Source organism: Alternaria burnsii (genome assembly GCF_013036055.1).
Source record: "Alternaria burnsii strain CBS107.38 chromosome Unknown 746, whole genome shotgun sequence".
NCBI classification, from domain to species: domain Eukaryota; kingdom Fungi; phylum Ascomycota; class Dothideomycetes; order Pleosporales; family Pleosporaceae; genus Alternaria; species Alternaria burnsii.
This window is the reverse complement of record NW_024066109.1, coordinates 2,164,950-2,186,240: the sequence shown is the minus strand read 5'-3', so window position 1 is coordinate 2,186,240 and position 21,291 is coordinate 2,164,950. Positions and strand designations below refer to the sequence as shown.

General features: G+C 52.4%; 5 protein-coding genes across 5 annotated transcripts; 2 read left to right on the top strand and 3 right to left on the bottom strand.

Annotated features, from left to right (window-relative positions):
* Positions 1–75: 75 nt before the first annotated feature.
* On the bottom strand, positions 76–4,594 carry GT037_003287 (histone-lysine n-methyltransferase; the record flags this gene model as incomplete). Its single annotated transcript, XM_038928334.1, has 3 exons — positions 76–648; positions 1,904–2,434; positions 2,480–4,594. The coding sequence occupies 3 exons, from the start codon at positions 4,592–4,594 to the stop codon at positions 76–78; spliced, it is 3,219 nt and encodes a 1,072-aa protein (XP_038789612.1).
* A 3,098-nt stretch (positions 4,595–7,692) lies between these two features.
* GT037_003286 (uncharacterized protein) lies at positions 7,693–8,792 on the top strand (the record flags this gene model as incomplete). Its single annotated transcript, XM_038928333.1, has 3 exons — positions 7,693–7,740; positions 7,809–7,923; positions 8,017–8,792. The coding sequence occupies 3 exons, from the start codon at positions 7,693–7,695 to the stop codon at positions 8,790–8,792; spliced, it is 939 nt and encodes a 312-aa protein (XP_038789611.1).
* Positions 8,793–12,193: 3,401 nt separating this feature from the next.
* GT037_003285 (uncharacterized protein) lies at positions 12,194–13,927 on the bottom strand (the record flags this gene model as incomplete). The annotated part of the gene is made up of 1 exon (XM_038928332.1): positions 12,194–13,927. One exon carries the CDS (start codon positions 13,925–13,927, stop codon positions 12,194–12,196), a length of 1,734 nt encoding a protein of 577 aa, XP_038789610.1.
* Positions 13,928–15,235: 1,308 nt separating this feature from the next.
* On the top strand, positions 15,236–19,654 carry GT037_003284 (uncharacterized protein; the record flags this gene model as incomplete). The annotated part of the gene is made up of 7 exons (XM_038928331.1): positions 15,236–15,757; positions 15,808–17,516; positions 18,330–18,346; positions 18,418–18,617; positions 18,680–18,988; positions 19,042–19,384; positions 19,440–19,654. 7 exons carry the CDS (start codon positions 15,236–15,238, stop codon positions 19,652–19,654), a joined length of 3,315 nt encoding a protein of 1,104 aa, XP_038789609.1.
* A 590-nt stretch (positions 19,655–20,244) lies between these two features.
* On the bottom strand, positions 20,245–20,862 carry GT037_003283 (uncharacterized protein; the record flags this gene model as incomplete). Its single annotated transcript, XM_038928330.1, has 1 exon — positions 20,245–20,862. One exon carries the CDS (start codon positions 20,860–20,862, stop codon positions 20,245–20,247), a length of 618 nt encoding a protein of 205 aa, XP_038789608.1.
* Positions 20,863–21,291: the final 429 nt, after the last annotated feature.

Genomic DNA, 21,291 nt, shown 5'->3' with positions numbered 1-21,291 from the left:
GCAGAAAGGAGTTTCTGCTTTCAACCAGAAAAATTACAGCATACCAACACGTTATCACGAAGTCACCCACGCTGGCTATCGACCATGATCCGGTGCCTCGTGTGCTCGTACTTGATCCCCAGCCAATTCTACAGGTGCTTGCGTAGCCGGAGCTTCATACCTGGAAACTTCGTCCATGGGAGCTTCGTGCCTATACTGGGGCGGTAATTCCCCTTTGGCTGGCTCGTAGTAGCTTGTCGCCTCTGTGACTTCCTTCTTCTTCTTGTGCGACCTTCTTCCGATGAGAACACCAATCGCAATCAGCGCAATAACACCAGCAGCAGCACCCACACCTATCCCGGCCTTTGCGCCTGTCGACAAACCGGCACTTTCGTTATTCTGTGGTGTTGAAGTAGGCGAAGGGGTTGGAGTATTCGTTGCATTCGCATTCGAGGAGGTGGACGGGCTGGATGGGCTCGGTGATATAGAGGCACTTGTGGACGTTGGGAGTAGCGAACTCGTGATTACGCCGCTGAAGGTGGGTTCGACTTTGAACTTCTCAAGATTGGGATCCGAACAGCAATCGGTTGTGTTGCCGCAGCACCAGAACTCGGACGTAGGGGTTCCGTCGCAAGGAGTTACAGTCACGTCGTTTTTGCTTTGCTCGTCCTACAAGTCCATGTCAGCCTTTGATCGCGCACCTTGTACCGGCCTTTCATACTCCACTTGAACATAGGTCCTGGCAGCCTCCAGCTTCCCAGTTTTGTAGTGTGCAACTCTCTCTAAAATAAAGGCCGAGGTATTCTTCAGTTGGCGCAAAGGCCTGACAGATGCCATTCGGGAGACAGGTATCCTCGCCTTCGCCAATTTTGCAGCAGATATGGCTGAGCGGATCGGAAGTGTCGTTGGAGCACGGTTGATATTTGGCAACGGTCTGCAGGCCCCCGTTACGCCAGTAACAGTTATCTGCAGTTGCCAGTGTGGTGAAGGCGAGCCATAGAACGGTTTGGGGCAACATCATGTGTCGTCTTCGAGATCAGACGACGCTGTAGGGCTGAGAAGCAAACGCAGGATGCGCGAAGGGGGATACATATAACATGGGTTTATCACTGCCAAGTTCATCTATACTTATAAAGCTGAAGGATCCATGCGGCGGGGCGTTAATGCGTTAATCTCATCTCTTGAGGCTTGTTGTTGTGCAACGCGAGCGTTTACTGGACCAGTAAGCGACCGGGCGAAAGCTGACCTGGGTGTTTGGGGGCGGAAAACCCACGCTCGCGGGCTGAGTTGATGATTCCGCTCCTACGGTAGCCCTAAACAGATTCTCGGTCCGATTAGCAGTAGGACTATTTGGAAACCCGAACGAATAGGAAACTTGGACGTTGGACAAATACCAGCGCAGGTTCCTACTTCCAGTTTCGCAGAGATACCGCGGCCCAATCACCGATGCACAAAGTACGTAGAACTGGTTAGACCAAAACTTGAGACTGCACGCTGCATGCTGCACGCTGAATGCGTAGAACACAGCTGAACATTTTGCCTACTTCCAAACACTTAACATAATACATACATACATATGCCCCGTCACCGCTTCACATGCTGGCTGTTGGTAGAGCCGCTCACTTCTGACCTTTCCCACCAACGCCATGTTATGCCTTGCGCATTCGAACCATATATACAGTCGAACGTATCGCCTTCAATCGAAGAATTACAAAGAATAAAATAGTGAAGAACCTTGTAACAGAAATTGAATGACTAGCAACTAACTCTCGGCATGCTATCAGTGGGTACGGTCACCGTTGACTGAATGGTGCGTCTGCTGTTGATCACCGGAGCCGTTGGAGCCGTTTGTAGGAGGCGTTGCAAGCTGCATAGGGCTTCCGTAACCGTCTAGTTGAAATGCCATTTTGCTGCCCGTGCTTACTCTCTCTGTGGAGTCGGGAAACGACATGGCGGACGTATCGTCCATGGGCGTGAGGCTAGTTTCTTCGACGTCGGTGGTTGCTGGAGGTGGAGGCGGAGGTGGAGGCGCTGATTGCTGGTTTTCAGAAGTCGTTCGGGTTCGCTTTGGTGAGCCAGATTGTGCCTCTCCGTCTCTCTTCCGCTTCAGGTCGGATGTTGAGTCGGATGGAGATGCCTCATCAGCATCACCGGCTGGCCCTGAAGGAGTGCTAGGAGACTCGCTGGTGAGGTCTGGCTTCACACCACTCTGTGCGGCCTTCATCTTCTGTCGCTCTTGCTTCTTCTTGACAGCCTTGTCCATGAAACGCTTGACCTCATCTCTGACCGTCTTCTCGTGGTTGGAACTTATTTTAGCCGTCGGGTCCTTGACACGACCGGACTTGTAGTCGCCTCTCACAAGCTTCTGTGCCACCTCTTTACTCAGTCTTTTAATCTCCTGCTTTTCGAATTTCTTGTAATACTGTTTCGTTACTGCCGTGACGTGCGGTGCAAGCTGTGAGGGTCAGATATGCTTTGCAGAACGATAAATAATACTCACTGTCGCTTCATACACCTTTTCCTGCTTTTCTAATGATAAGGTACGCCACTTTTCACGACCAAAAGCCGGTTCTGTGTCCTCATTGGAGACTGGCTGCGGAGTAGTAGATGCGGAGGGCCCGGTAGGTGTGTTGTTCGATGTTATGCTCGCTATGATGTCTTGTAACAACTGCGTCTCATTCCTAGCCTTATTCGGAGGAGGCGGTGGGGCGTCTGCAGGCTGGGTTGGTCGTTGCCACTGTGTGATACCAGTCTGGTTGTAAAAATACGTCGAACCGTTCTCGGCTGTGGCCTGGTACCAGCCTTGTGGAAGAGCGTTGAATGGTCTTGGTCGCATAATTGGTCGTGGAGTGGCGAAGAAGCCAGCTGGGCCGCGAGGTGCATTTAATACACGAGGACCGGACGGGATGTTTGCTGCAGATGGGCCTTTGGGCGCAATCGTGGAAGGCGATTTTGACCGGGACCGGGACCGTTCACGAGCTCTCTCGCGTCGTTCATAATGATTCTCGGTCCGAGCTGGTGTGCTTGCGTTTGGATCCCTCTTCAGCCGTGGTATCCTGTAGCCGATTTCCAGCTTACTCCATGCAGCCAATAGCTCTTTGGCGGCCTCCTCGACTCGTTCGTCTCCGCAGTCTGTCAGCTTGCTTACCTCCTCTTCAATACCAGAATCTTGAATCTTGTTTCGAGTAATGCGTGGCAGTCTGTGCAGTACGTCCAGCACTTGGAGAACAACATTGTAGTCATCCTTCCACCTAGACAAAGTGGTTTTGAGGTTTCTGTAGCCGTGGAATTGGACGATACGTGCGCGAACCTTTTCGTTGTCGGTCTGCATACGGCTGAGAAGCTTGACAGCGATCCACTTTTCTTCGCAGTTGCGCAAAGCTGACACGACCTTGTTTACTGCATCCTCTTCCAGCTCGCGGGTCTGCAAATTGCTAACGTATTCTTCATCGTCTTCGCTTGCCTTCTTCTTGCGGGGCTTCTTGGCGACTGCCGTACCCCAACCATCAATATCGTCGATTCCGAGAGCCGCGATCGTTTCATTGCTAAGGTTTGTCGCATTGTCGGACTGTGTCTTTCCGCCGATGAAGCCGCTACAGTTGGGCTCACCACAGTAGCAAGGTTGTGGATCTGCGCCGTATCGATCGACGTTGTAGTTGAAGACAAGCTCCTCACCTGCTTTGACGCTACGCTCGACGAATATGCCCATGCGCAGTTTATCCCCAACAACCCACTTGTCGACGAAACAATTGGGATTGCACGAGTGATTGCAGAAACGACCCAGGTTTCCCTTTTTTGTGGCATCTACAAACTCGCCTTTGGTAAGGGACATGAAGTAGAAGTGCTTAATTCCCTCGTCGTCGTATTGACCCATGCGGCGGCGGAAGGTGCGCTCGTCGATGACTTCGCCGATGTATTCGAAGACGAAGTCGCCTGGAGCCATGTCCTTGTTGGCGCGAAGACCGAAACCCTTCTTCTCCGTCTTTATAACCGTGACATCGGCATACTGTTTCCGCTGAAAGCGCATGTTCTGGCATTTCCGACCGCAGCCGCAGTCACCTAGACACTCCATCTTTGTCGCGCGATTGATGCAGTCGGAGTCTTCGCCACAGGCATGATTTGTCTTGGTCGTGGCGTCGTATTCTTCTTGACAGTCGCATTCGAGCGCAGGGTCGGTGGTGCCGATGGTCTTGTTCGCGTACGTGCATTCTGGGAGGACTACGAAAGTCTCTTTGGCGGCGGCAGTAGAGTCAGGGAGGTCGAGAAATAGCGGAGGCGGTCGTGAGACGACTTTTTGGGACGCGGTGCGCGAGAGCTTGGGTGCCTTGCCGGGCTCCATCTTCAGCGTGATATCACCACCTACGATCTCTTCACGGGCGCTGCCGGGCGACGGAGTATCGACTTCGTGTTTTGTCATGGGCGACTGGGTCCTGGATCGCGTCTTGAGCCGGGGAGGGATGGCCAGAGGCGTGGGCGCGCGATCATCTACCTCGACCTTTACCTGACTGGTGTCCTTGCTCTCACCTGCACTGGCCGAGGTCGCAGCTTCCAACTTCATCTCGCGCAGCTCGGGCTCCAATCGAGCCGTATTTTGGTCTGACTCGCTGCCCGACATGTTGTGGAGGGTCGTGGGGTTGGTGGAAGGTGCTGAAGCAGAGGGTGGAGGATCGCGAGAATCTCAAAGAGAGGGACGCTAACGCTCAATGTCCAATATCACACATGCAGAACCAGGAGCCTATCTACCTCATAGTCCATGCGACGCGCATACACTCGACAGCTCCAGGGCCACTCCTTGTAGTTCGGAGTGAAAGGCGACAGACGGAGGCAAGAGACTTGGTCGCCCTGGGTGATGACTGAGCAAAGCTTTTTGCTTCCCTGGACACAAAGCCGTGTCGGACGAGACAGGCTTGCTTTGCGCCTACACCGTAATTGGTGCACCGAGCGACAAGGACTCTATGGGTGTATATATGCGCCTGGCGTTGTCGCCGTCGCCATGTAGGTGCGCGGGATGGAGCCGTAGATGCAACCAAGCCTTCCGCGGAATCGAGCTCGCTTGTTCCGATGACGACAGGGAAGGCGATTCTTTTTAATCCACAATTTGTACGTGTGCGAGCCTGAACAGGCAGGAGCGGTCAACCGGCAGTGTCTTCGAGTGGTGGTGCTGCGCGCGACGCGATGCGCTGACTTTGGGATGATACTTTGGACATGCGAGCGAAAACTAGCGTTAGTCCATTGGCCCAGCCTCGGCCTCCGCAATCCATGGACGCAGGGCCCCTCTGGCCATATCTACCATTGGCGCACACAAACATGTCAAGTGAATACAAGATAGAAGCAATGATGATAATATTGTTAGAAGAAGAAAAAATTGGATAGAGATGTGTGAGTTCCGGTGTTGGGTCACAGAGCTACTGTCCGTAAAGTGAACTCTTGGCGACTCGTGGACGGTCTAAGAAGTTGTCAGAACGGAAAAGTAGGTTGGTTATTATGGGCGACATAGGACGAGAATCTAGTCTGAGTTTCTAAAGCAGGGTTCTCACTTACACGAGCAAGTCCATTGAACGTATCTCACATCAAGTTGCTGAGCCGTCAGGACCGTGTACGCACTGGGAAAGCCCAGCGTGTTGCACGGATCTTTACCGGATGGGGAAACTAATATATCCTCATGTGCAACTGCAATAATAAATGCCGTAAAACACCCTGTGCCTGTCACTGCAGCCGCGGCTGATGGTGAACGAGTAGTGGACAATGTATCAGAATACCTTTGTGATCAGCGCATTATCCGCGAGTCACCGAGACGTGCGGTGTTCGCGGGCCGAGCAAAGATCCAGGGGACGAGACATGTTGAACAAGCAGTATGAGCAACACGGATCGAACACGACTCAGGGCAGCGTGTGAGTTGACCGCTTACGCAAGCTGGAGCCGTTCAGTCATCGAGAAAGACAGGATGGCTGGTTGTCAGAGTGCGGCTGGCTCGTTTCTTTTTCACAGATCCAGATCGGGCGAGATTAGCGCGAACTCAATTGCCCGAAAAACGAACGAGTTTCTTCGCGATGCGAACTCGAAATGCGATGTACCATGTCCGGCGCCAGATTGATCATGTGTTGTGACCTCTGCAGCAGGGTGTTCAGCGGCTTGAAATGTCCGAGCCCTAGCGCTAGCATCATAGACTAACTCGTCAAGATGGCTGGCATTCGGAGTGTCAGCTACAGCACCGGTGCATGTGCTTGCTCTTGAGTTCCAACTTTCCGAAAGACTAAATGGTGGCAGATTGAACCAAGGCCGCCCATGGTGTGTTTTGGATCTTGGCCAAGCCTTCCCATTGGCGTACTCGAGCGAGCACAGTCCACAAGTTTACTAGTGCAGAACTCTGACTGAACGGCTACCTACTCTTCACAGCAGAACCCATGACGCCGGCACGACAGCTGACTTGGACGCACCGGCAAGATTTCGCCTATACGGCCCAGAGTGTCACTTGGTGAACGCCAGCGGGACCAACTGCCTGCTGAGAAAAGATACTTCGACCTAGCGAATGGCGATAGATTTCATTGGGGGCTATGCCGATTCGCGGGCCGCTCCCGATCTTGGACTGGTTTCAACTGGCTCCGCGTAGCCATACGGTGTGAAATGTGAAAAGACTGCGCAGGAGAGTGCTACGTGTCGATGCATGTGCGCACTTTGGTCGTTGGCCAGGTATAAGAAAGCCAGTATCAAGCGTCGCAGCTGCGACGTTTGTGCCTCTCGATACACACCTCCCCACCAGCAGTCCTGGAACAGACTACACTCATGGCACCGTTGTAGACAGGGATGACGACGCCGTCTTCCGCTGCCCCATCAGGCGCGACGCGCTTCCACGACGATCAGCGCTGAACCGTTCTTGCCAGATTGCGCGCAGGACACCAACGCTGGTACGCGCAGCGACATTTCAGCCTCCCCACGATTGCGCTTGCCGTCATGGCGACGAATATGGCACTGTCAAAACCCCGAAACAGAGGCGGCAAGCGTACATGAGAAAAAAAGGAAGGCAGGGACTGGTTTGCAAGGGAAGGGCCGTTGGTCTCAGGCTAAACCCTCCACGGCTGGTGAGACACGGCTTGGCCTACTCTCTATGCGATTGGCTCATCGGTTTGCGCAATCGTTTTCGAACATCCGCTGAGGCTTTCGAGATGGGGTAAAGCGCCGCCAGATCTATGTTACATACGTAGGCTTCGTTATCGATTTGCGACAAGTACTGATTTAGACAGATACCGTGCGGGAAGCCTTGGATGCTGCATTCTTGGTGTGGGGACTAGTCGCTTCCCATTCGTCTTTGAAGAAATCCGCTAATGTATAACATACCGGGTGGCTCTCCCCAGTAATCTCTCACGGGAAGCTGTCTCCCTAATTATTTTGACCCAGCCTCATGTGGTCCCTTTTGACACAACCTTCTTGCCTGCTGGCATGAATACGACAACCAGAGCCCGCCGCAGGTTTCTTTGATTTTTGGTGCTCTTCTTCTACCGCTCGTTACTCTTTCGTTTCAGCACTCTCGTTTGTTCTGTTGGTAGACGCAGCTATACAACCGCGCGCGAGGGCGCGTTGCTCTTCGCGCCGGTCCACTTACTTTACGGCCTTGTGATCGATGCTCAATTAGTCTGGTTGCATACAGCAAGCTTTTGCCACTACTACTTCTTGGTCTCTGCCCTCGCGTATTTTGAGCCTGTCGAGGATCACGACATGGAGCCCTCGAGCTCGCGCGAGCCACCATGGGCAGAGCATGAAAAAGTACGTACCTCTCAAATACGGTAACACGCACATTCATCACATACGGGAAACTAATGTAACCAACTTAGGTCTATTTGCTTGCTGAAATACTAAAAGCAGCTCCAATACCATCTCATGTTCTCTTCGGAATCATACGCGACGCCAACATCCAGCCACGATGGAACGATATGGCTTTGCCTCCAGGTATGTGCTGTCTACTTGTATGCTCTCATAGCATACGCTCATCACTCAACATTACACGTAACATTTGCAGTAGAGGAAACTAACGCGCTGCAGGCCGGTCTGTTCGTTCTAGTCAGATTGCATTCGACAGCCTCGCAGCGACCTACTCCGCGCCTGGGCAAGAGTATAGACGTCCCCAGCTACCTGCACCGATGTTGTTTCCAGGACCGGACATTACGAGAAAGCGACCACTTCAGCCAGAAGCTTCCACGCCTGTCGGCCGCTTGCTACAACCTCGTCCTCCGCATTCGTTCCCGGGAGATTTCATGCCTGCAGGCCCTGCCTACACGTCCACGATAAACCCATCTGGCGAGCCAGCGAACAAAAAGAAACGTGGAAGACCAACAAAAGCGGAGGCACAACAAAGAGCGCAAGAGGCTGCCGCGAGAGGAGAGGTATATCCACCACCTAGGAGGGGCAGGCAATCTATCACAGTACCACCTGGACCCTCACCACCCAGTTCGGACCCTCGGCCACACGATCGAACACCACCACCAACAGCGCCTTCGCAGCAGGCTCCCGCAATGACACCGCAACACCAAATCGGAGTAGAACACGGGTCAGAGTCCTCATCAGGCAAGAGAAGACGGACAAGGCCACAACCATTGGAACTAGAAAAACATCGCGCAACCAGCGAAATGGAGTCTCCGCTCGCATATGGATCAGGAGATCCTAGCCGCAGCCAACAATACTCAACATACACACCCATTTCTGCGCCCTTGCCATCTTCCACAGAATCCAGGGACAGAGATGTGCGTATGGAAGGGGTCGAAGAGACTCAACCACGAACCACGACACCTCACTCGTTTAAAGACACGGTCGGTATATGACAACGTTTCTTTCGTCAACAAAAGCAACATACGGCGGTAATCCTGTTTTGAAAGCGTTCTGTCAACGACTTTACTTACGCACTCACGATGAACTATAGCCATGATACCATGGAGGTACGCTCTGCCGTTTACGCTTGCTACCACATTTGATGAGCACCAATCATGCGCGCGCATCACTTATCATGTTCATGTCATTATTGCTGTTCTGGGGCTGTTTGTGCCCCCAGACACACTATCTTTTTCCGTCAAGCTCAATTTCCTTGTCACAACCTGTTCATTCATTTCTTCATTGACTGCGTGTCGACACTTTACGAAAGTCGAGATATGATGAGCCCTTACCTAATGTCTTACTATCGCTATCTTCACGACTAAAGAGTTTCATATCTCTTTCGGCAGTCAGGCGCTTATGCCAGCCATCTTGTTTTTTTCGCAACGTGTACGATAGATGGATTTCCGATCAGTTCCGCATCACGGCCTCTGTACAAAAAAGCACCTATTAGCAACAGCATCAATAGTAGACTTGGCCATGGCCAATCAGTACGCAGTCTTTCAACGCTTTGAGCGAGTATCTCTCGTACCACGTCGCACCTCTCTCCTGCATGTCAATGTACGTATCCTGGTGTCCATTCATCTAGCGAGTACTAGCATTTTACGATGTCAAGGTCCTGCAGGCTGACCAAGAAGGTAGCATAGAAGTGGTTGGGATGGCCGAACCGGGCAGCGTAGGGCAACGCGAACCGCGGCGCGCGACACAAGCAACGGGTCCCGTTTCACCTATGAATACCCTACCAGCTCTCGGTACTACTATCGCCCGTTCTCGTATTTCACACACAAAGTCCGCGACGCAGGGGGTACATTTCGCTGTTCCGTGCAAGAATGTTCGGCAATCTGCATGTAAGCGCCCTCCAAAACATCCTCCGCACTTGACAATCAATCGCATCCATCAAAAGTCCGCAAATCTGGCCGAAAAGGAGGTTGGCAAAACTTCGGCATGAGTATTGGTTGAGAGACTTATGAGGAAATGACTCGAGTTGCAGCATTTGCGGCTACGCACTTGCGTTCTCTGCAGACATGCTACTGCTGCAGTACGAAAGGGGAGTCGACATGACGCCAATGCATGCACGCATCGACCAAGTCCCAACACCGAAATTCAAAGCAGACATTGCCTGCCCAACCAACTTAGCCTGTGGTAAACATTGCGGCTAAACGGTATGTAATTCTTAACAGTGAATTTCTGCGATGGTGGTGTTGCAAAACATGTCGTTCATACCCATGACGCTCGGATCAGGACATGTGATGACGGAACCTAATGACAATAAATCGCCGTATCAGATCTTACCAGGCTAACCCCACATCGCGCCTACCTGTACAAACCACAGCGGCGTTTATTCACCGGCCTAGCAAGAATGAAAACGAAAACGTTTACCGCCGTTCTAGACTTTGGAAACTTTACTTTGTCAAAACGAAACGGTGCAAACGACCTAAAACGGCCTGGCTGTTATACAGACGTTTTCTGACATGGCGCGCGAAACTAAATACAGGCAGCTAGGCCAACGCCAGCGTTTTGCTATTCGATATTGCCAATACATGTTATTCTCTCAGCCGTCTTTGGCGTGTTAGAGGAGGACGGTAGGTGAATAAGATATCACGCATGGACCAAGCGTTCATGGTCTCGTCTTCTCCGGAGATCCGAGAGTCGTGAGTGGTCGATAGTGGGCTAAGTGACATGTTCGTTAGCTTGGGGCAGACTGAATGAAGTTGGAAAGGCTGGTCTGTCGCGCGTGCGATATCCGTTCCAAGGCGTGGGTCATGTCACTGTCCATGACATGCAAATTGAGCGCAAACCGTCTACTTCACCTTGAACAAACTTCATTGATCCTAATGTCGAAGCGCCTCCATCGTCGCTTCTCGCTTATCACTTGAAACATACACCATGGTACCCTGCTATCATAAACGCGCTCGTATATTACATCTGATCGTCATAATGTGAATCTTGTTATACCCTCCATCCCGGTCCACCTTTCCACCTTCTCCTTCCGGATGCTATAACCGATGTTGCAAGGCTAAGCCGAGGAGAGATATCTCAATCTGACAACGTCCGTCGCGTGCTCCTTCTTTCTAGACTACCGCATGTCATACGCTTAGTCTTTGCACCTCGGTTGCAGGATCCGAAATGCAGAACAGACAAGGCGCAGATTGTTTAGATGAACGATGCTTCGTACCTGCATATTGATGATGGATTCCTGCATTGGAATCATCTACTCCATTACTCTGTTGGGCAAGATGGGTGTATTGGGAGTATGCGCATGCATGGGGAGATGTGGCGTTCAGCGGGTTTGATGCATATGTATCCAAGATGGGAGCTAGGGGTCTGGCAGATGTGGAGGAGAAGGGAAGAAAAGAAGGCGAAGCTATAGCCTGCATGTCATTGACAAGGGCAAATTTTTTGTTTGCTGCTGCGGATTAATATCATCTAGAAGCGGAGTATGGCATCCTTGGCTGAGATTGTTGCCCGGCTGCGCTAATGTGATTATGGTGGTGGTAATTTGCTTTCGTGTCCAGATTGGGACACTTTAGGCGAGGAAGGAGATGAGATAATGGAGGTAAATATAGTAGAAACTGTATAGGATATCTAAAGGGGAATTGGTTCCAATGGCTTACGTGCTTGATTTTCACCTCGATCGTGAGGCCAGTAGGTAGGTAGTCGCTTAGGACGAATATTTCACGGCTGAAGTTGGGCATGCAGCATGGCTGGTATGCTGGATGACGAGTGAACTTTCCAGACACATGTCTTCTTTCTCCAAAACTCGATATTGCCACAAAGTAACAGTGGTACAGTATTTGTGCCACGCTACATCTGGATGATGACAAAGATGTTCCGAGGCGAAGGCGGCGGATTAGCCCCTATGCAAACGACAAGAAGAACTGGCAATCCCAAACGATGGTATCAGTGTGATATATCGGCTATCAAACATTGCGTCACTCGCGTTCCATGCAACCCAACAAAACAAGCTCAAGTACAAAGTCAAACGCCTGAGAAGAAAACAACCTTCAAAATGCTAGTGGTATCGAGAAGAGGTACTGGAGAAAGTAGTAATAGTCCGCCCGAACAGAACAGAAAACACATGTCAATGCCGAAGCTACTGCCATTTTTTCTCTACCAACGCCAAACGTAGTCAGTCAAAACAGAAGCAATGGAGATGGATACCTTGCTACAGCGCCACACAGTCTTCGGCAGCGAGAAGCTATCTCGCCGCGTTAGATTCGGCTTTGCAGTCATCGCAGGTCCAGTCTCGTGTTTTCGGGGTAAGTATTGGCGTTGATGTTTTGCTGTGTTGTTGTATGCATGCGAGGTGGAAGATTCGACGTATGCAGTCCTGTAACAATATTAGTTCGCAATTTCACATGTATTGTAGGTTTGCTGAGCTTACGATGTTGTTACATGCAACCAGGCCAGTTTTGCCTGGTTTTGCCGATGCATCTTCGTCGCAATAACACAGATCGTACGGCGGGTCAGCGTCCTCGTCCTGAGGTGTTTTTGCTGGCTCCAATGGTATATTTGGTGATGTTCCATCGCTCATGTCGACATCTCCATCATGATCTCCATTAGCAGGAGTAAGGTAGCCAGCTTCAGTCGTTACGGCTTTACCTTTGCCCTTGTCTTTCCTAGGTTGATGACTCTTGTTCCCTTTAGAGGTCGCGTCAACACAAGAGGCGACCCAATCAAAGATTGGCTCGTTTTCGTGGTCTGGATCGGAGGCAGAATTCGAGACCATAGCATTGCCTTCGATATTCTGATCCTGCGTCGGCACAAGACCCTGATCCGCCCTATTGTCAGTAGGGGCAAGAGGGGTCTTTTGATATTGGAGATTGAGAAATGCTAGACGCTGAGAAAGCTTGTTGGCTTCTTTGTTCGCCAATGCTTCGTGCACCTCTTTCGATATAATGTCCTCCTCTAACAGCTCGTCCATCTTCTTCTTGAACTCGCAATAGACATCGTTGTCGTGCAGCAATTGCGGGTCGCACTGTCGCGCAAATCGGACAATGGATTCTTCCACGTGCATCTCTGATTGCAGATTCTCTTCGTGCATGAAGTCATCATAGATCTTCAAGAAACGCTTAGAAGCCTCTGATAATCTTGTTTTGTCGATCTCCACGTGTTTCCGGAAGTACATCCACCCTTCGTCCAGTTCATCGTCGCTTTCACTGATGACCTCGCCGGGTTGTAGAGGCCTCTTGCTGACCGACCGGAAGAAGGTGATACCATCCGGCGCCTTTGGCACGACGAATCTCTTCTTGTCCCTTTGCGGTCTGGATTGCACTTGATCTGGAGGCTTTCGTGGTCTCGGTCCTGGCGCAACTTTCAAGCCATTCGTTGCTGGCTTCGTTTTCGCGTGTTTGGTGGGCTTTTCTATCCTGGCAGTTCTTTCGAACTCGTCGTCGCCTGCTAAGAATTTTCGTCTGTTGAAGGGCTGAGCTGGTGCGAGTACACGCACGTCGGCAGGCTCATCGGCAGTATCACTTGCACGTTGACCCGCTCTATAGTTGGCTACTTCGCTATCGAAGCGCCAGTGCTCAATCCCATGTTCGTCGACTTGTTCCAGGGTGACATGGTAGTCAAAGTACTCGTGCCAGCTTATGAGGTGCATTTTGAGGTCTTCGATATCTGCTATCTTCTTTCTCGAGCAATGCGGGCACATGAGTTCAGACCGTTCAAGAGTGCCGTTGCCATAGACAAAAGTGAGCCTACACCGGGGTTCCTGATCGAGAGGTGGCGTCGGATATGGACTGGTAGATTCTATCGTATTTCGAAGATGCCGATTGTGGCTTATCAAGACAGAGTCTCGTTTGAGCGGATTCCAACGCATGCTGACTTCTAGACCCATGCCGAGCTGGTTTCCAGATGCTTTTAATGGTAAGATGACCCTTCCTTCTGGCACGTCGAAGATGTTTCCATAAGAAGTAGACAGACGGGCTGATGAATCCGAGATCTTGAGGCCCATAAACTCGCACAAGTCCTTGAGATTGTTGTCATTGTCGAAATTCAGACTGAGCATTATTCTGTGTATGTCATTTTCGTCGATATTACTGGGATCGGTGTACCAGTCTTCACGATAAATGATGATAGGCTCCATCTCGATTGATGCCTCCCGATTCAATCGCCTATCAGTGGCTCGTAGGATTGCCTCCTGTTCAGGCGGATTGTTACATGGCGGATCAGGAGATGATGAAACAACCGACGTCTTGATCGACGCAGTCAATCGCAACAAAGTCCGCGTTTTCTTTGCCAGGTCATTTCCACGACCACCACGAGGAGCTTGCTGGCCGTTCTGTAAACGAATACTGTGCGCCTGAAGAACGAAGGCCCCTGCTGCCCTTTCTACTGAGATCATATCGTTCAGTAAATCCCAAGATGGGGGCCGCCAAGTGGCACGAAAATCGAATCCCTTCTCTTTGTTGTAATCCTCGTTGCGGGAAGAGTGCACCTGTCTCCTGTTCCGCTCTAAGAACGGGAGCCTTTTCGTCTTGTAAAGATAATCGTAAAAAAGTATATTTCCATAAAATCTGTCTCGCCGTCCTAGCATGCTCTGCCGGCGCACACGCATGTTAGGGAACGTTCTGCTTGGACTTAGATCTACTTACAGAATTCCTCGGTTGCTCAGTTGCATCCTATAGCAACCGAGATGGCGTGGTGAGGGCGCACATTAGTGGGGCCAAGTGAGACAATGCAGAGTTTTGCGGTTCCTCGCCGCTGTCCTGGGTGCCGGCAGTATGGCTTTGCAGATGGAAAGACGGATGAGAAAGTGAAGATGGCGGAAAGCAGGGTTGTTGTTGTTTCTAGCGGTCTGACGCCCCTGGGCCGCGCGCGACAATCCCACGATATAAGTCAACGCGCAACAATCATGCGCCGTCGTTCATTCAGCTTTGGAACTGCTGACAAAGGGTGGCGTCAGTTGTGTTCTCGCTGTCGCTGTTTGTTGTGTCGGAGAGGTTTGTGGCGCACGATGGCAACCAAGGACGACGCGATGGCGCACAAGCGGATAGCGCTCAGCTGGCGAAAAGGCGAATGGCCTGTATCCGCAACATTCACTGTATGCCAACGCGAACGCCTCGGACGCTCCACATGCTTGACGGCCGTGTGCGGGAGTTGTGTTGACAAGGGTCACGTGCGCACGGGTGGTGCCGCTAAGCTGCATTGGCTTGGTGATCCTGGATGATCTCATTGATGGCCTCTTACCTCCGTGGTCCACATGCATCGACAATTCACTGTCGCAACACTCGCCTCCAACTACCACTCTTTTGCCTCACATTTCGACCTGCTCCATGCACCTTCGCGACTGCCTTGCAGGGCTTAAGTGCCCCTTATAGGTCAGACCTAATACTAATCAGCCCCTCAAATTCAAGCTGGCCGTCGACAGTCATTGGACCCTACATTGTACGACATGGCTGTAACACTGAAGCGCAAACGCGGCGCTGTATCGTACAAGGAGCCAAGCAGTGACGATGACCTCTCTGAAAGCTCCGGTTATGAGCAAACCACCAGAAAGCGCACCGTCCCTACCCGCCGATCCACTCGCCGCCCGGCAGCCGACGACGAAGCCGCCAGCGAAAGCGAGCACTCTCCACCACCACCGCCACCGCCACAGCCCGCTTCTGTCAAGCTTCAACGGGAGTCACGAACCTCACGGAGACGAGGAGCGCCAAAGATTTCATACAAAGATGTCAGCACAGACGATGAAGACGACGAGGATCCCGATGGCGACTTCGAGCTGGAAGAAGAGCAGGTCATGACGGTGAGGACACGGCCACGACCTGTCGCGGCACCATTATCGCGATCTGGAAAGACTGTAGGTATAAAGGGGAGTAGATCGCGACGTAAGGCGACCATAGGCGCACCATTGAAGCCGAACAACGAGGGTCAGGTCGAGCGCAAGACGACGATTCCCTCCGATGGGCACAAGCCGGTATGTCTGCTTCATCACATATACATTCTAGCTCTAATCCTCATGTTTAGGCCTGGGCTTCTCTGCCATATCACGTACTCCTCCAAATCTTTGTTTACGCTTCCCACCCGCTGCACGACGAGAACATGAAGCCCACCCCCGCGATATCATGGCTTGTGCAGATGGCCAAGACGTGTTCAGCCTTTACAAAGCCGGCTCTGACGGCTCTATATCGAAACCCGCCCATATTCGCAACTAGGCAGACACGCAAAGACCTCGTTCATCACCTCACCGCTCCTCCATCTGGGGCACACGATGATTATCGCGTCATGGTCAAGCGATTAGAGCTAGATGCGACGCAGATGACTGCTCTGACGGATCATGCCAACAGCGTGACCGATCTTGCGGCTCTGGTACAGTCACTGACCACACTGCGTGAGATTGACATCTTTGATCCTATGGATCGGCCTCCCTTTCGCCCACGACTTAGACGACTTCGGCGCTGGGTATATCCTGCTGAACTCTTCGACGCTCTTCGACAAACTAGTCTGCGTTTGAGAAGCTGGCGGTGGAACAGCACGTTCTGTAGCCAAGGACCTCTATGGATCAAGACGATTCACACCGACCATGCTTTCCAGAGCCTTCGCGATCTAACATTGACTAAATTCCATCCTGAAGCCACTCGTGGGGATCCTGAAGAACATCAGGGCGAGCCAACAATAGAGGAGCTGTTAGCATCTGCGCTGGCTGTGCTTCCTAATCTTAAGTCTCTATCCTTTGAGACTTGCGGCATAGTTAGTGGGCGCCTGCTTCCTTTGCTGCCCACGAACCTCACCAGCCTCAGCATCGTGAACTGTGGCGAGCTACTCTCCGATTCATTCTCGGATTTCCTGACTACCCATGGCTCTCAGCTTGAAGAACTGACCCTCAATCACAACCAGGCCCTGGACATGTCATTCCTAGTTGACTTGAAACGCTCTTGTCCCAAGCTTGAGGTTCTAAGGATGGACACAACCTACTACAGCTCTCTAGTCATGTCTGCTGACAACGAACCTCTCTACGAGACACTTCTTGGTGAGAGCGAAATGCCTACCTGGCCAACAACACTTCGAACCATAGATTTCCAGTATCTACGCAAGTGGAATTCGAAGTCTGCCGACAACTTCTTCAATTCGCTCATCAACTCCGCCGAAGAAATGCCCTGGCTGCAGGAGATCACCATTATCGCCATGGTGGACACCGACTGGCGCCAGAGAGCAGAGTTCCGGCAGAAGTGGAGTGCCAAGTTCAAGAAGGTCTATGCAAGAAGGTGGGAAGCACCTGATCCTAACCTCGCGTCTCTGAGGGCCTTTAGGGAATGGAAGGATCGTGGCGGTGAGGAAGAGAGGGTAGACTCGTTCATTGAGGGCATCTCAGAAGAAACGTCAAAACCCGAAGCAGTTGTCGTAGACGACTGCAGTAGTAGTGACGACGATGCTCCACTACTACCATCGCGCGCTCAGAAGCAAGATGAGCGATGGGGTTCGAAGCGTCTCCGCTCTCGCTCAAAAGCAGCGACCAGCTACGATGAGGAGTCAAACGAAGACTCCGCCTCCGAAGAAGATGTGTCAGATGAAGAGGAGCCATTCGTGCAAGGCCGGTGTCACACAGTAATCTTCCGCATCGACAACTTCCGTCCTCGCGAAGAGATCTTCAATGAAGCTGACTTTCTTGACGCGGAACCCAGCGGCGACGAAGAGTGGAACGGTAATGAGGATGACGACAACGACAACGGAGGCGGGTATGCGTGGTAACTAATGAGTGATTTTTTGGTGTTTCGGGTTCCAGACGCGGATGACGTCGTACGCAAACAGGAGTCAATTTGGCATGTTTGCTCGGATCAAGACAGGAACTATGCATTAGGCAGGCGTTGATTTGGTTACTTATTCAGATATCCGTGTGTTAGTATTGGGCCTGAATCGGGCGCGGCAGAGAGGTTGGGCTCTGGCTTTTCTTGGTCGCCAGTAGCTGTCTCAGCCACATGTAGAATAAGGATGTTTTAGTCCCATGTCCGAACGTGCCGTTGAACTGTGATTAGCTGTTTGTAGTAGCAATGTGGTCGCAGTAAGACGCAAGCCAGCTGAAAGAAACACATTCGCCTGCCGGACATGTGCGTCACTTTCCTGACTGCGCAAAGTGCACAGCCTCGCAGAGCGTCCCAGCATCCTGGCCAATCCCCACCATAACGCTAACAAGGACCACTCGCCCATGGCTGTTCGCACTCCTGTCATATAACCGCTGGCTGCGATGTATTGATATCCCCGGCCGCCTCTCCTCCCCTACTAACCAACTTTCTTATACCTCTTTCCCCTCTTCTATCGCATCCTCTCTCTTCCTTACCCCGCCATCGCCTCTCCACAAAACAACATGGCGGTACCCACACCTCCCATCCCGCCTGTATCGCCGGACTCGGGCCCTACCGACCCTACCCTTCCCAAGCTTCCTGCTGGATGGATAGCGCAGTGGGATAACTCGTATGTTGAAGCCTACCATATGATGCTTTGGCCGCCCTTGCACTCGTTGCCCCGCGACACGAAACTAACATACACGCCAGGTCACGAAAGTATTATTGTACGTAGCCCTAGTTGGCATGGTCGCGCCATATCTACAACAACATCGCACATTCTAACCCTCCGCGACAGATGTCCAAATCAGCACCGGCGTCTCGCAATGGGAACTGCCCACCAGCGAAGCCCCCGTAGGCGGCTCCTCCAACCACAGCACTCCGGCGCAATCAACGAATCCATACAACGTGCCCGGCACATCAGGTCCAGACGGCGCGGGTGATGGAACAAGAGGCATGGGCGACGGCCCGACTGGAGACAGGGCAGGCGGACTGGGTGTATGAGACACTCGACATACTTGGGCATCAATCGGGCATGCAGGCTGACAAAGGGCACACAGGGCTTTGCGATGAACGCGCTTATGGGAAACAAGCAGAGTGGTAGTGGAGGCCATGGCGGCGGCGGCTCGGGAAACCTCGTTGGCCAACTCGCGGGGAGTTTCTTGGGCGGTGGGAAACAACATGGCGGTTCTTCTGGCGGGCACTCTGGTGGCGGTGGCGGTGCCGGCAACCTTGTTGGACAGCTTGCTAGTGGTCTGCTAGGTGGTGGGAAGCAGCACGGAAGTTCGTCTGGAGGTCAACATGGTGGCAGTTCTTCCGGAGGCGGGCTTGGAGGCATGCTTGGGAGCGTACTCGGTGGTGGTGGATCGGTACAATGCCTTCCACGTCATACGACTTGAGGAAATGCGCTGACAACATCTAGCACAACAAGCCAAACAACGGCGCTGGCGACTACGGCTACTCTGGTGCCTCTTCAGGCGGAACCTACACCGGCACCGCACCGCCAACTTCCTACAACCACAACGCTCAAGGTGGCCAGTACGGCAGCGGTCCTCCAAGTCACGGACAACAATATGGCCAGGGTCAAGCCCACGGCGGCTACGGCGGCTCACAACAACACACTCCCCAGCCACAGCACGGTGGCCAGCAACATGGCTATGGCTCGCAAGCTGGTTTCGGCGGTCAATCAGGATATGGTGGGCCAGCACCAGGTTACGGGCAAGGACCACCACATGGGGGTCCACCAGGTGGCTATGGACAACAAGGTATGGACCAAACATGCGTGAGGGAAAGGCTGCGCAAAACTGATATCTAGTGTAGCTGGCTACGGAGGCCCTGCTTATGGTGCACAAAGCGGTCCTTATGGCGGCCCTGGCAACTATGATCAACATCAGCACAACCAGTATGGTGGTGCTCCTACGCATGCTAACCAATATGGTGGTGGAGGCCAGCAGTATCCTCCTCCTGGTCAGCACCAGGCTGGCTACGGTGGCCCTCCAGGTGGTCACCATGCACCACAGCCTGGTTGGCAGTAAACTCGTCGTATCCTGGTTTGCTGAGTCGTGCGCGATACACGGACGAAGGATACATAAAACTTACGGTTGCGACAGAGTGAGGCCGCGATGCGAACGACAGGCGATGCTTGGTGGCTGAGGTTTCCGGAGGTTGCTAGCGATACCTTTCTGAACTGTGTAGATTCAATGACTTTGTTCTCTTCCTGTGTTCTCGCTGACGGTGTCTGAGAGACCAATGCTGCGGTGATCTGATATAGGGTCACCCGTGGCTGCATGGTTCTCGACCGTAGTGCCACGTGGGCTCGTAGCAGATGCCACACTAGCCCTCCCTGTGTCCTCTTGACTTTGAGTTCGTCCCACCCTGAGCGCATAACGCGAGAATCGCGCATTTCTGTCGCGTGTTGCTTATCGAGGATATGGCGTTTCGTCTAGTCGCTTCTACGCAGCGCACGATAACTGACGCGTATAACCTTGATCTGTACGACTTCAACCTCAGCGAGCGCAGTGCAATGCCATGCGCTTCAGAGCAGCATCTCACTGTCTTGGTGTACCAGAATTTCCTCTCCGGAATCCCAAGTTCGTCGTTTGCCTAGATACTCCATCCTTCATCTTTACCCAAAGAGATCCATTCCATCACCACCCGTCGTTATTCCTCCAAGCACACCACCTTCTCCCACAACCCTCCAGGCCACCCCGACCTTGACACCCATTCCCCCTTCAACACCCGGTATGTCTTCCTCATCACACGTGCCCACCCACCCACTCAGGCTAGCTCTGAACGCGCGTGCGTCCTGCCGTGGTATTCTCACCCAGACACTCCGTCCAGAGATCTTGAGCATGTCGATGGGTATCGCTGTGCCTGTGATACCGAGGTAGGACCGCAGCGAATGTGTGAGGAGGGAGGAGGCTAGGAGGGGTGAGAGGGATGTTGTTGTCGTTGTCGAGTCTGTGGAAGCTGTGGCTGGTGGTGTGGAAGCGGTTCCGGGTGTGAGGAGGATGAGGTGGAAGTAGGACCATGCTGTTTTCCGGAACGTAGACTGGTGGAGGATATGGACTTGTTTTTCTTGGGCGTTGTCTTTGCGTTTGCGCTTCTTGGTGTTGGAGGACGTTGGTGTGGTTGCGTCGAGCTCGGACGTGTCTACGTCTTTGGGCGCGGGCGCGGAAGATTTGGTGTCTAGGTTCGCAATCGCGGAGATTGCCGAGGAGGTTTCGGTAGGTTTTGGTGCCATGGTGAGGGTTCGTGAGCGTGCGCGCAACAGAGACACAAGTGGGTAGATGTTAGAGCTCCGAGGCATCTGGCGCGAAAGTTTTGGCGGGGTTAATTAGCGCGTTTTCTTACCTCCGGAGGAATGCAACCGGCTGCATGAGATACCTAGTCAATATTGTGCCCCAATGTTGACTAAGGAGTCTCAAGCCAGTTGCTTATTAACTTCACATGGTTCAAGTTCAGGGTTTCCTATCTAATCTTCGTCACGATGAGAGACTTGTCAAAACAAGGGGTTGATAAGATAATTTGTCGCTCGGCGATCATCGATTAGTCATCATCGAAACAACATCAGCCTTCCTAGCTCAGTGGTAGAGCGCGTCACTAGTAATGACGAGGTCGTCAGTTCAATTCTGGCGGAAGGCATTGTTTTTGTGGAGCGGACTCTGTTGAC